The following is a 16,030-nucleotide window of genomic DNA, read 5'->3' on the forward strand; positions in this document are numbered from 1 at the left end:
CAATCAGCGTGAGAATGTGTGGTAAAGCACTGTGGGCAAGATGGAAGTGGGCCGCGCGGTCGGTGACGAGGTGTGACTGGAGGTGCCGATGCCATAGAGACATCGGACAAAAAGTCTCAATGGTGCTGGCCGTTGTCGACTGGACCACGTCACGAGGGCAGAACCTGCCGAGACACATCAATTGCCGCCACTTGCAGCTGTGCCATAAGGCACTTGTTAGCCGCTTGAACAATGCGGGCAATGCGGAGAGTCTCTTCCAAGGAGGGGTTATCGAGTTTCAGTGCCGCAGTGTGGACATCAGGATTGGGGGCCAGCTGAACCACCACATCCCGGATCAGCGAGTCTGCATACGAAGCCTTACACTGCTGATTGGTGAACGTAAAATTGCATCAACGGCTGAGACCCTGCAAGTCCATGGCCCAGGAATCATACGATTGACCAGGTTGTTTATGGTACTGGTGGAGCTCCAGCCAAGAGGCGACCACATGGTAGCGTTGGGAATAATAGGTTGTCAGCAAAAGGCATACCTGCTGGAAAGGGAGAGCCACAGGATCGGAAAGCGGTGCCAACTTGCAGAGATCGCTACAAAGAGTCATCCGTGAGTTGAAAAGCTGTGAAATGTTGTTTCAGCCGATGTATGTATGTTTCACAGTATTCTTTAGCGTCATTAAATGGGGGAACGACGGCGGACGTGGGAAAGCATCGAACACCTGAGGAATTGGAAGCTGTTGTGACAGTGCATCCTTCGCATCAACTTTGCCCGTAGCAACCACAACTGCTGTAAGGTGTTTAACTGGAGCTGCTGTTGCTGCATGAGCTGCTGCTGTTGCTCCAGAAGACAGACCAACTTTGCCTCCTTGTTAACAACTACCACCGTTTACAATGTCACCAAAATGTTGTAACAGCGACCGGAACGGTCACAGGGTTGCCGAGAATGAAGTGTGGTGGGACCAAACGGGAGCAGCCTGTGAACAAACAAACAACAGGAAAGGATGGACACAAACAATGACGAACGACCGCGCACAACCTTACGAACAACAACACGCAAGAAGCAACGGGGTCACAAGCGACAACCTAACGAATCCACGTCTACTCGTACATGGAAACAAAGTAAAGTAAATATATAGCTTCTGTTACTGCTAATAACTAGACACCAGTGCCTAAGAGCTTTAGTTTGTATGATAAAGCACTGAAGATGATCGTTATGTGATCGAAAATCGATTTTGCTGTTAATAAATCATCAGAATTATGCTCAATGCTGACCTTCTTTCTAATTTTTTTATTGCTGTAATGGACTGGCCTGCACAAAGTCCTGATCTGAATCCTATAGAATACTTTTGGGATGTTTTGGAACGCCAGCTTTGTGCCAGGCCTTACCAACCAACATCGATACCTCTTCTCAGTGCAGCACTCCATGAAGAATGGGCTGCCATTCCCGAAGAAACCATCCAGCACCTGATTGAACGCATGCCTGTGAGAGTGGAAGCAGTCATAAAGGCTAAAGTCAGACCAAAACGATACTGAATTCCAGCATTACTGATGAAGGGTGCCATGAACTTGTAAGTCATTTTCAGCTAGGTGTCTTGATACTTTTGACCACATAATGTATATCATTATCATTGGTACACGGACATAGTAGTCAGAGGCCACTGGTAGAGGTGAGTCGGATACCAACAGCTGAAGTGATTTTACATTTGCCTACTACAGAAATTCATGTGATCGGCCAGGATATCAGTAGAGCTCTTACCTCAGGCACATTGGTGATGTTAAACTTGGAGATTTGTTGTTATCTTCCATTTGTTAATAGAGTGAGGTTACTAAATATGTGGTTCTGTATAATAAATCTGTATCATCGTGATCAATTCACAGCATACTTGAATGCGTTAATTTTGTTAATTACACAGTGCAACAAATTTGAACTTTGTGCCTTGCCACAAGATAGTTTTTATGTCCTCTTTACTAATCACATACATTGATTGTGAAAATAAAATTCGAAATGTTCCATCACATACCAGTTTTTCTGGAAAAGATACACCAGATATACCGCTTTTGAGAAACTTGGAAATGACTCAGTAACAATACAGGAGGAACCTGTAGTTGATTAATATACAGATCATGTAACAAAAGTAATTGTTTGACAATGAGAACAATCAATTTTTGACCACACAGAAGGGGAAGGAAACAGGGTGAAGGAAAAGGGGTAGATTTTGGTAAAGTCACCCATAGTCGCTGGTCAGGGAAGACTTACGAGATGGGATAAGAAGGAAAGACTGACTGTTGGGGACAGAACCAGATGAAATTTGAAAATCTGAAAATATTCAAATCTCATCTGTTGCAGTCACCAACAATCAGTCTTTTCTTCTCATCCTGTCTGGTAACTCTCCCCTGATCCACGGTTTTACTAAATCTACCCCTTTTCCTAGACCTCTCCAGTCCTTTTCCTTCACCCATCTTCCTTCCCCTCCAACCCTTCTGCCTGTAAAGGAGCCATTGGCTCCAAACGCTTGCCTAATTATAACCTCCTTTTATATGTGTGTGTTCTGCTATCACTTGGTAAGGAGATTTTTTATCCATCCAATTACATGAAAAGTAATTTTTTGTATTACAAAACATAAAATAAGATGAAAATAGTATGAGTAAGCTGAATAAAGCCTGAAATGTGCCTACAACTTAGAAACTTTCTTTGGAAACTTTCTGTTGGTAGGTAGATGGTGAAACGTCAAATGCTTGGCGATCATATTCCCGTATATCGTCTTTCCATGGCAGCGATATATTAGTGACATTGCTCACCATGTTCGTCACTCACATCTCCGAGATTAGGTGGGGTGATATCTGGATGGAAATCAAGAAAATGTAATTTCAGAGACATTTCTCAGACATTATGTTTCTCAAGAAATTGTAGAATACATCTTTAAAAACAAGCCAAGCTGACTTCCCAGTATCTGTCAGCAACTGTTCAAAGGTATATCTTTCATTAAGTCTTGGATCTGAGACCCAAAGAAAATTCCTTCTTTAATTTTTGCAGTGCTAATCACAGGAAATTTATAGAATTGAAGACCCCAGCCAAATTTGTTGAATGCTTTCACAAAATTGTTCAAAAGCCCAATTTCAGATGAAGTGGTGGTAACAACACACTGTCTTTGTCAACAAAGGATTCATGCAACAGATTTTTTTTAATCGGGATTGAAAATTTCTCTCAAAGGCCACTCTGTGACTGCACAGTGGTCTTTCCTTGACCTACCATCCCAGTGACACCAGAAACAGCAATTATGATTTTGTGTAACCAGTCTGCATTCCCTGAACTAGTCCCAGAACTTTGAGATCACCTCAGATTTCCATTTGTGATTCAAATATTCAATATATTTCAGGAATATCATCATGCTTTCCTAGATTTCCTTTAACTGAACGGGCCACTTGTATTGGAGGATTCTCATTTCCGTTATGTAAGAGAACAGTTTTGAGACTACTCTTGGAGGAATTTATAAATAGGTGCCATTTTTCTGGATTGTGAATCATCCCAAATTTTGTTAGCAGCCCATTTATGTCATTACAGTATACCAAACCCTCTGTCATTGAGAAAAAGTGGAAAGATCAAGCTGTTGTTTACGGAATGTGAACTAGTGTTTGGTTGTAACAGTGCTTTTCTTGAAGATGAGACCCAAGTAAAGATTGAGATCTCTTACAAGATCGTTCAGTTCTGCCTTGACAATGGTTGTGGTTGTAACCGTGCTGCAGATGGCATTTACTCGAGATCTTCATGATCTGTTGGTTTGTCACTACCCCAGTCTGTTTCATCTTCCAGTGCTCATTCTGTTGGTGGCTTTGGAACTGGGCGAGAATCAGAATGTGGAACAGGGCGATTTGCAAACTCCAAATTTGTATGAGATATTGTGTGCTTTGATTTACTTAAGATTCCTTCTACTTTTGTTAAACAAAAGTAGCAATCTGTAATGTAGTCTCTAGGTTCCCTCCGCAACTGTATTATGGCAAATGGCGTAGATGGGTGGGTTACATGCAGCCAGCCTCATAAATAACTGGAGCAACATGAACAGCAGTTCTGTGGTGCCCAAAACTTGTCTACCTTTGATTCAAAATACAAATCAATGGCTTTTTCATGATTGTTGCAATGGGATGTCTTTGAGACTTAGTTGTAAACTTGCCACACACGTAACAGAAAACATTTGGTGAATTAACACACTTCCTACACATTGGTGAATATAAGAAACGCAAGAGCACACAAAAACAGCATTCTTCACGTTAGCAGGTGTACACATGTCACGTATCGATACAGTGTGATTTCATAGAGAGATAGTCAATGGTCGATACCTGATAGCCGATTGACTCCTGCAACTGCGACTTCTCTCCACCTGCTCCAGCTGGCTGTCTCCCTCTCCCCTCTCTACTCCCACCACTACAGAACAGTATTTCTAAAATAGCAGAATGTGATAAGTGCCACAACATACTTATAATGCGTCTGAGTACAGAAAAAATTGCATTTGCAGATGAAAGTTTAGGTGATAGTGAATATTGATTGTCATCACAGCACTGAACTACATGCCAACTACATACTTTTTGTTCTGCGCAAATGTCATTGTCACACTGTTTTCTTGTTGATGAGGAACAAACTTTGCTGCAATTTGTCCCGTGTCCAACTGATCTGCTAAAAAGCATGATCTTGGAATGTTTCTCACCTTCCACAACTCATAACCACCTTTAGAGTGTTTTAATCAATCAATTTTCTACTTGATTTAAACGTTGCTCACCAAAAGCCATATTTGGCATTTGCCTTCTTCAAATTAACAGTATCATAACTCACAAGCACATTTGTCTGTGGTGTAATGAAAGCATTGAAAATTATGGGACATGTGCTGAGTGAGGTTGCACATTGGTGAGACAATGAGCTCATGTTTTGGAGTACACCTTGTCAAATCCCCATCCGGCCATCCAGATTTAGCTTTTCTTAGAATACTTAACGCAAATGCTGTGAGGTTTTCTTTGAAAGAGCGCAACAGATTTCACTCCCTAATCCATGCTTGTTCTCTGTTTCTGACAAACTTGCCAAGGGAGGGGGGATGGACATTAAACCCTAACCTTCCTTCCTTCTTTCTTTCTTTTATGAGACATACATACTCACAAAGGTATTACATGATAGAGTTTTAATGAAATACCTGCAAAGAGGCACGTAGAGACAGTGGTTAGTACTGCTAATGGACTGAATAGGATATTATTAATTTTGGAAGTTTTAGGCAGTACTGCGTTTGCAAGATTTGTGTTGACATATAATTGCGTACAGCATGTAAGTTCTAAATTTGTGAAATTTGAGAAAATATACAGAAAATTGAATTCTTCATATTTTTATAAGAAATGGTGCCCCCTGAAGTTATTATTTATTCTTATCAGTGCAAGATAAATGCTAAATCATTAACTAGTGTCATTTCATTAAAATGGTAGATATTATTTTAAATATAAAAGTTCATTCTTTTTCATGTTCCTCCTATTACGGACACTGAAAATTAGTTGAACATTCAAAATGCTGAGCTGAGAGGAGATTGAGTTTCACATACTGATATATGTTTTCTTTGATCACTCTATCACCTTTTTTACCCATTACTCAGTCACGTTTGATGGTTACTTCACCAACCATCTGCACACCCGATTGTGAATAGTCTTACACGCAACTGCAACTCACTGATTCAGTAACTGTTTTTACCCTTATAAGCCTCATTGATTTGGTAAAGAACCTCTTTTGTTGTCATGTTTGTGCATTCAGAAAACAAAGCATCAGTGTTGTATGAATTATTATTGATCTCTTTTAAATATTTCTACATTGTAATCTCTGCTTCCTTTTGCTTAGTGTAGACAAACCGTACATCATCAGATCACATCCTCATAAGAAAGACTCCATTAGGCTTATTTTTAGAAAAAATGTGAAACATGATAATCTGTTTTGTTGAAATGATAACCTCAATCAAATTGATTTTTGTGTTCATTTTTAGGTATATGAAAGTGCCAACTGGAAATACAGGAGTATACGATCCAACTGAGATTCATAATCGTGGTCAGCTAAAGAGGCATATGTGGCACTGTATGATTTATCTGTGCTACTTCCTTGTGGCCTTTTTTATATATTTATATTGGTAAGAAATGCATTATTTCATTAGCAGTACAACTTAGTAATATACCCAAAAAAGGAAAATTACATGTGATGGTATAGTTTATTGGTACTCACATTAAATTCAAGTGATTAAAAGTAATGCAACCACCAGCAGGAAACTTACTCCTGTATGTCACAAAGTGAAAGTCCTCATACTTAAAAATAAAAAATGAATAATAAACAATTGACATAAGTATCCAAATAAGTACGCATCAACACACACACACACACACACACACACACACACACGCCAACTCCAGCATCTTTGGCTGCAATGCCGATTATTGACATTTTTGAAAATAGGATATATATGGATTATATTCCATTTAGCAAAGACAAGTAGATTTCAATTACCACGATTTCCTTTTAGAGCTAAACCTTATGACAAAATCACAGATGTTTGCACTAAAGCTGTTCAGGTCAGTATGAATACACAAAAATCGGAAATTGTTTTCTTAAGACAGTTGTGAAGTACAAAAATGTTAGTGTAAAGCTACATGTTTTTTTTTAAAAAAGTTGATTCCATCCGAAATCTTTATTATAAGAAGTAAAGCAAACATAAGAATTGTTGCTCTTTCATTGTGTCTGAATATGCATACACTACTTTTAGTGCCAGTAGGCGGGACGCATCAATCCAGTCAGAAAACTGATGACAAAGGAAAATTCACTTGAAACTGTCAGATTATAAGGAGAGAGAATGGCCAGTACCTAGCTCCAGTAAACAAAATTCCTAGTGTTGTAGATAGAAACACTTAAAGCAGCAAATTATGAAACGTTACTTTTGACCCTTGTATGTTCCTTCTTCGCTAATGACAGGATTATGTGGGGCAAGTTTGGAAAAAGAGGAACAGCAGGCTATTCAGAAAGAGGAACAACAGGTTATTCAAACTATAAGTTGGGAGGTACTCATCTCTCTTATATATGCTATTAGCCAATTTCAACCAGGCAGTTAAAACAACACATACACACACTAATACTAGCGACAGACATGGATAAAACAGAAAATCTTGTAACAAAGCCACACAGGCATACATAAAGTTTATATCTGATACAAAATGCGAAAACTAATTGATGGACTAACAGTGATTCATGCTAAATAACAATGCCAAAATACAGATCGCATGTCAGTCAATACGTGTTTATTTTGCATGTAAGTGTGAAACCAGTACCAAACAACTAAAATCACCTTATATATGACGTACTCATCTTTATGGCTACTCTGCAACTCACACTGCTTGGCAGAGGTTTCATCCAACTACTTTCAGACTGTTTCTTTAATGTTCCACTCTTGAATAGCACATGTGAAAAAATGAATACTGAAATCTTTCTTTGTGAGGTCTGATTTCTCTTATTTTATTACAGTCATTGTTCCTCCCTACATACGTAGGCATCAACAAAATGTATTCACATTTAGAGGAGAAAATAGGCGATTGAAATTTCATGAAAAGATTTCAGCACAATGCAAAAGCCCTTGTTTTGATGATTGCCACACCAACTCACTTATCATATTGATGACAATCTCTCCCACATTATGTATTAATGCAAAATGAGCTTCCCTTCATTGAAGTTTTTAAATGTCCTCCGTCAATCAATTTCATAAGATTCCCACACAGCACAGCAATACTCTAGCAGAGGACGGACTGCCATAGTGTAGGCAGTTTCTTCATTAGACCTGTTGCATCTTCTAAACATTCTGCCACATTATCTAAGTGATTCCAATTTAAGTTGTTTGTAATTGTAATCTCTAGCTATTTAGTCAAATTTACACTCTAAACATTTCTGTGACTTTTGCATAGCTGAAATTTAATGGATTCCATTTAGTATTCATGTGGGTGATCACACACTCTTTAGAGTCAATTGCTACTTTTTGCGCCATACAGATATCTTGTCTAAATCATTTTGCAATTGGTTTTGACCTTCTGATGACTTCATGGATGATAAATGACAGCATCATTGGCAAATGATCTAAGAGTGCTGCTCAGGTTGTTTCCAGAATCATTTATGTAAATTAGGAATGGAAGAGGGCATATAACGCTTCGTTGGGAAAGATCAGATCTGACTTCTGTTTTACTTGATGAGTTTCTGTCAACACTATGAAGTGTGATTTTTCTAACAAGAAATCTGTTCTCCAGCCACACAATTGACACGATACTCCATAAATGTGCAATTTGTTTAGAAGCTGCTTGTGAGGAATGATGTCAGAAGACATCTGGAAATCTAGAACTGTCGAGTCAGTTTGAGGCCCCCTCTCTGTGTAAATAAAGAACTAGTTGTGTTTCACAAGAATAGTATTTTCTGATCAGTGCTGACTGTGTGTCAACAGATCAGTTTCTTTGAGATAATTCATTATATTTGAATAGAGTATATGTTTCAAAGCCCTACTGCAAATTGACGTCAGTGATACTGTCTGTAATTGAGCAGATTACTTCTATTTCCATTATTGTGTATGAGTATTATGCCTACAACTTTCACTCCTTAAATACAGATCATTTGTAGTTGTTGCATGAGTGGTTGTGATTGCTAAGTATTGAGCTGTTTTATCAGCAAACCATGATAGGAATCTGATTGGTGTACAATCTGGACCAGAAGACTTGCCTTTATTAAGTGATTTAAATTGCTTTACAACACCAAAGGTATCTACTTCTGATTTACTCATGTTCAGAGCTGCTCTTGATTTGAATTCATTGTCTGTTCCAAAGAAATCCTGACTTAAGTACTATTTTCTTTTCTTGCCATGCAAGAAAATTGTGCCATAACAGAGATAAAGATGGATAATCTTATCCTTTCTATACAAATAAGTACTACAACCTACATTCATTTGAACATATTTACTGTATCCATTTGTAAGTCTTCCTCTGCAATTTTTGCCCTCCACATTTCTTTCCAGTACCAAATTTACAATTTCTTGATGCCACAGGATGTGTCCTATTAAAAGATACTTTTTTTGGGGTCAAGTTGTGTGATAAATTTCTTTCTTTCTCAATCAATTCAATATCTCCTCTTTAGTTACACAGTCTACACGTCTCATCTCCAGCATCCTTCCATTTCAGAAGCTAATATTTTCCTCTTGTATCAGCTGCTTATCATCCACATTTCACTTCTGTACACTCCAGACAAAGATCTTCAGAAAACACTGTGTCACACTTAAATTTATATTCGATGTTAACAAATTCTTCTCTTTCATAAGTGCTTTTCTTGCTGTAGCCTGTCTGCATTTTATATCCTCTCAACATCAACCATCATCAGTGAGTTTCCTTAAAGCATTTATTAATGTTTCTGTCAACAGTTGGAATATTTAGTAGGTGATTAGTTTAGAAACCTAATAGGTTCATTTTCAAGTCTGGCCTACTGAGGCTGCACTGACAGTGCCTGATGTTAATAATAAACATTGAGTGGCAATGCATGTATTGTAAATGATTGCAGGATGAATGCCACAATCCACACATGCTTGTTACCAAGTCAAAATCAAACTTGTATTGGTAACAAGCATGTGTGGATTGTGGCATCCATCCTCTAGACATTTATAGAGCGTGTGTTGCTGCTCAGTGTTTATTATTAAGATCAGGCACTATCAGTGTAGCTTTAGTAGGCCAGGCTTGAAAATCAACCTGTAAGGGTTGGAAACTAGTCATCTAATAAATATTCCAACTGTTGACAGAACCATTAATAAATGCTTTAAGGAATTTAAATAAAGCTGCTTTTTCCCTGTCAACAAAACAATGAAACTGGAGTCTGAAGTATTTTGTTGCCTAGATAGCAAAGCTCATGTACTACTTTTAGTGTTTCATTGTCTAATATAATTCATTCATCATCACTTGATTTAATTTAGTTACAATAACCATTTATGGTATAAAAAAGTGAACTTGTGAATACATGATGACATACCACTACAGTTCTAGGAGGAATGAGAAACAATACCTTGCTTTGTTAGTCAGAATATGCCCAAAGAATTCCACTTAAGTGTAATAATGTATATAATTTGCACTAAACATCATTTGATACCATTTGGGAAATGATATAAAATATTTCATATGGTAATTAGCATGAAACATAGTGCCATTGTCACACACAATATATGACCATGTATGTGTCATGAACTGCACACTTCCTATATATCAAAATACAGTATCACCAAGAAATTCATTATGTAACTAAAACCAGAACTACAGTGTAGTCTACTGCAGTATACACTGAAGTGACAGAAGTGACCTATCATATCGGAGCTCTTTTTGGTTGGCTTAGTGCAGCAGTGGAAGTCCCCTGAGAAGTATTGAGCCATGCGCCCTCTATAAGTGTCCATGATTCCGAAAGTGTTGCTGATGCAGGATTTTGTGCACAAACTAATCTCCTATTGCGTCCCATAAATGTTTGATGGGATTTGTGTCCTGTGATCTGGGTGGCAAAATCATTTGTTCAAATTGTCCAGAATGTTCTTCAAACCAATCGTGAACAATTGTGGCCCTGTGACATAATGCATTGCCACATGTAAATCTCATCATTGTTTGGCTGCAAATGGTCTCCAAGTAACTGAACATAACCGTATCAAGTCAGTGATTAGTTCAGTTGGCCCAGAGGACCCACTTCATTCCATGTAAACACAGCCCACACCATTATGGAGCCACCAGCAACATGCACTTTGCCTTGTTGACAACTTGGGTTCACGGCCTCATGGGGTGTGTGCCACAGGCAAATCCTACCATTAGCTCTTAATAACTGAAATAAGGACTTGTCTGACCAGACCAAAATTTTCTGGTCGTCCAGGGTCGAGTCGATTTGGTCAAAAGCCGTGGAGAGATGATGCAGGCAGTGTCGTGCTGTTAGCAAATACACCCGCGTTGGTCATTTGCTGCTATAGCCCATTAATGCTGAATTTCACTGCACTGTCCTAATGGATATATTTGTCATATGTCCCCACATTTATTTCTGAAGTTATTTCACGCAGTGTTGCTTGTCCATTAGCACTGACATCTCTTCGCAAATACCATTGCTCTCAGTCGTTAAGTGCGACGTCTGTGGTGAGAGATGGTGCCTGAAATGTGGTATTCTCTGCACACACTCGGCACTCAGAATATTGAATTCCCTAATGATTTCTGAAATGGAATGTTCCGTGCTGTGTGGCCATAAACGTGTCGGAAATCTTTTCACATGAATCAACTGAATACAAATGAAAGCTCCACCAATGCACTACCTGTTTATACATTGTGTACATGGCATCACTGCCATCTGTACATGTGGATATCACTACCCCAGGACTTTGGTCACCTTAGTGTAAGTCTGGATGCCAGTTGCATAATTCGTTATGTGGTAAATAAAAAATGAATTTATTTAGGATTATCACCCAAAGATACCACAATAGCCCTTTTGATGTATTTAAGGTCTCCTCACTTTCTGTATATCTTTTGATAGGAAAAACAAAAGTGTGCAACACGCAAATGCTACATGCATTAAAATGTTTCTGCTGATCTTAAATCATTCAAAAATCAAATATTTTTAGAGCAGGTGACAGTAATAAATGCTAGTTATACAACTGTAAGGAAAATCAAAAGAAAGAAACAAATACACCAGTAAATATCAGGAGCTGAATGAGAACTCTATGAAATGTGAAACAAGTTACCTGCTGAATTGTCATTTCAGTGAATAAGTGAGTCTGAATATTGTGAAGATCAAATATAAATAAAAAGAGTTATGTGTACAGGTCTATCCAAAAATTATTATGGAAAAAAACATTAATTCTTCATTGAAATGACGTATGCTATTGAGAATGGTATCCAACTTCATAAGTTTATTTTTACTTGAGTTTCATACAAGTCTGTATAATTTGTACTCATGATGAGAAACACTGTTGCTCAACAACTGGATGTTACAAATGTTGCATATCAGCACTGTGCATTATGTAGCATATATCTCCTCAATAGCCCATTTCATCTTAGAGGCATATTCACTTGTTTTCAATTATCCACTGCTCTGCACAACAGAGATTGTTCTCTGAATTGTCTAGTTGTTGTTGCAAAAGGTCAACACACACACAATGTCCTTGACATATGTTAACAAAACTGCTGGATGTTAAATCAGATGACTGCAGAGACCAAAGCAACATCTCAATAGAAATGAAGAGAAGTGTCTTCCTGTTGAAGAACCATCCTTATCTTGACATAACTCATTCTGTTAACATGTCGAGACTGGTGAGGACTCTAAAGGAAAGTAGGGCATTCAGACATATTCAGTTTTGGTGAGTGAATTTAGATTTCATATTGGCATGTAAGTTTTCTGTATTCCACATCTGAAGATTGTTGTAATTGATGTTCCCATTGAGTTGCATCATAGCTGAGCACTGACCAGACAGCAAATCTATCTTCTTGTAACGGGTTCTCCATTTAATTTCATGAGATAGCAAATTCTGCCTTGCCTGTTGGTCTCAAATTCTGGGTGAACTGCTGTCTGTCTACACAAGTCACTTTCATGGAAGATAAAAAAATCTACTCACCAAGCAGTGTCAGCAGAATAGACACACAAAAGGGTTTGAACACAATACATGCACAGTTCATACCTTTCTACTGTCTGCCTTGTAGTTTGTGAGCAACCAAGTTTGTGATTTGTTGGATACAAATGTCCATTGGATTGAAGTGTTGATAGAGAGAAGAGAAAGAAAGGCAGAAACAAGGAAGGTAAAGAGTTCAGCATCCAACTGATAATGATGACATTTGACAAGCAGCAAAAACTTTGATTGGGGAGTAGATGGAGAAGTAAACCGTTCATGTCCTTTTTAATGAAACTATCCTAGAATTTGCCTCATGCAGTTTAGGGACATCATGGGAAACCTAAGTCTGAATGGCCAGTTGAGGAAATAAATTGTGCTGAATGTGAGTCCATTGTGCTAATCTTGCTTTATGAAACTGTTTAATCCAATATTATATTCAGTCCCTGTGTGGAGATATTGGTTAAATTGTGTTTAAAAATGTCACTACACTACCAGAACAGTTCATCAAAAAAACTCTTATTGTGAGACTGCCACATTATAAACAGTTCACTTCTTGTAATTAGTACATGATCCACCACAGTTGGGCATGAAATTGATAACGTTTTGGCTGTGATTCCACAGCACTATAGATTGTATACATCATTTCAGTTAAGAATAAACTGTGTTTCCACCATCCTGCAGGAATATGATTTGTGAGTTTCAAAGTTGATTTTTTATGAGTGTAGCATCTGTTGTGCCACAAAAAATTCTTAAATTTATATTTATTGGTGCATTTATTTTTTTCTTGCAGTCTGATTATCTCCCTGCTGAAAGCAAGCCCGTTTAAAAGGCCGGATGAGGATACTCTGTCAGAAATGTGAAGACTACTTTTTTACGGAGACTGACTTTATTTATTTTGTTTAGTGAAGTTCATATTTGCAGCTTGTGCAACTAAAGTGTTGCTTTCAAATGTTGGATGTGTGTGATTCCAAGACTCAAAAGACTGTTAGCCAGAAAGAACAAAGCTGTCCACTTAAAAAGAATAAGAACTGAATGTGTATGAATTTAGATTTTTCATGCATTGTTACTATATAAATATGCATTTTGCATATTTCTTATAGTTTTGAGAAATCTCATTACCAACATTGTCAGAAACTGTACAAAAATTTTCTTTGTAATTGTCAATAAAATGATTCATTTTTTCATCAGTATTTTACTCATTCTAAAACGTTGTTTTTTGATTCCATAATGATTATAGTGTGTTATCCTGAAGGTAATTCATTGTAACATAAAAATTAAATTAAAACTATAAAATACACTGCCTGTATTTAGTGTCTTGCCAAGAGTGGCATGGTATATAAGGGGTGTAAACAGCTTTAGATTGTGAGTGATCACTGTGAAGGAAATGTAGATGAATCATTCTGGTGTGAAACAACGTTATCAGCACCTGACTAAGTTTGAAATGGGACTTGTTGTGGGTCTCCATTTGGCCAGTTCATTGAGTCAGCATTCAGATGTGACAATGGTTCATTGTTGGGCTGCATGGCAATGTGAGGGCAGGCATCGTCAGGGTACTGCTCGACCACATCTGACCACTCCAAGGGAGGATCGCTGTACTGTGCACCGAGCAGTTGTATCACTTTTACTTCTGTGCCCAGCACCTGAAAACAAGTAATGGAATTCCTGCAACATTCTGTATAACCCCACACCATTGGCCTGAAACTAGCAACAGTTGGACTTGTGACTTACCATCCCACACGTGTGCTGTGATTAATAACATGACATGAATAGTTGCATTTAGAGTGTTGCTGTGACTGGGAAGTATGGAATGCTGATGAATAGCATCATGTTTTGTGCAGTGATGAACAGTGGTTCTGCACTACCTGAGATGACACCCTTGGGGGGAGTTACCACTGTTCCAATCTTTTGGAGAAGCAAAACCACGTTACTCCTAACATTGTGGCATAGGGAGCCACTGAGTATGACTTCAGATCACGACTGATAGTCATTGAGGGAATTACGGCAGCATGACAGTGTGTGTGTTATCTCTCGTACGACTGTACGATAATGCCATTTTTCACATGACAGTGCTCATCCATACATGATCAGTGTGTGTGAACTGTGTGCATGATGTTGATGTACTCCTTTGGTCACAAAGTTCCCGTGATCTGTCCCCTACAGAACAGTGTTGGACCAGTGCAGATGTCAACTTTGTCTTAGGATATCATTCATATTATTTAAGACATGAAGCATGCCAGGAAATGTATAATTATTGTTCACTTAAATGACCAACTGGGAAGTTACTATACAATGCATATAGACAATGGGATATACTCTTAATGGAATGAAGTAAGTGTGTGTCATTTTTTAATGTTGTGCATATTAGGTGTTTTAAAATTCATGATGAAAATTGAACATGACTGTGCAATTGTGCTGTTGTAAATAAAGTCCAACCTCTTTATGTGCGAGCACACTCCAACAAGACAAGGCGACTTGTGGAACAGTGCAGCATGACTGTTGACATTTGTTCCCTCCATACAATGGTTGAGCTAGCTGCCTCATAGCTCCCAGGATGTTGGCACTATGGCTCGAAGTCACTAATTGTTTGTGCATGTTTGTTCCATTCTGCACATACCAGTGTTTGACCTAAAAATACATCGGATGTGAACTGAGCCCTAGCCTTAATGGCAAATAAGAAAAACTGACGTTTGAGAAACATTTTTGAGATGAGAAACATGTAATATTTGGTGTTTGTATGTCACACAGGGGAACCATGTCTGACAGGGAATGTGAAATGTTCCTTTTGCACCTGCAAGAAACGCACCTGCAGGGTGGTGGTGTGGGATGGGATAGGGATCACAGCCTACCACAAATTCAGTGAGGGGAGGGGCAGGCCTGGTGCTGGTGCCACTGGGATCCCTCCGTTGTGCTGCAGACGCGTCACAGCACTTGTAACACTATTGCTTAGCAAAGGACAACTGAGTTCTGCGGCATACGTTGTCTTGCATGTTATGTGCGGTTGAGCTCATAACCAGCAGCGAGTTCGTTTAAATAAAATAACCCTGCTTCAGTGGTAATTAAATACAACTCTGACATACTGCTGCACACATGGGGACGGGGCAGAGGTAATCGTGAAACATTCTAGGCCATTGTTTTAAAACATGTAACCAGCAGGTACCAGTGCAATTTCTGCAAAAAATGAATCTGACACCTCAACAATCAAATTGTTATGTAGCATGAGTATAACTGGTTTAAATATTGTGTGATTTGTTTAAAATAATCAATTCTTCACCACACAATGTAATGGTAAACTTCTGCACATGTCCCTAGTGTAGCCCAACTGCATTACAGTGCTGTCTGCAATTCTTTAAACATTAAATATGTCTAAATTAACTGCAAATGAAATTCAAGAATGTTAA

General features: G+C 38.4%; 1 protein-coding gene across 1 annotated transcript in view; it reads left to right on the plus strand.

Annotated features, from left to right (window-relative positions):
- The window catches only part of LOC126278548 (protein cornichon homolog 4-like), an 80,012-nt gene extending 66,196 nt beyond the window's left edge, over positions 1-13,816 (plus strand). The window contains exons 4-5 of the mRNA XM_049978730.1: positions 5,997-6,137; positions 13,423-13,816. Of these exons, the coding sequence (XP_049834687.1) occupies positions 5,997-6,137; positions 13,423-13,492 (211 nt within the window). The 3' untranslated portion in view covers positions 13,493-13,816. The remainder of the gene's footprint in view (positions 1-5,996; positions 6,138-13,422) is intronic.
- The last annotated feature ends 2,214 nt before the right edge of the window (positions 13,817-16,030 follow it).

This window comes from Schistocerca gregaria, chromosome 6 (genome assembly GCF_023897955.1).
Source record: "Schistocerca gregaria isolate iqSchGreg1 chromosome 6, iqSchGreg1.2, whole genome shotgun sequence".
Taxonomy (NCBI): Eukaryota; Metazoa; Arthropoda; class Insecta; order Orthoptera; family Acrididae; genus Schistocerca; species Schistocerca gregaria.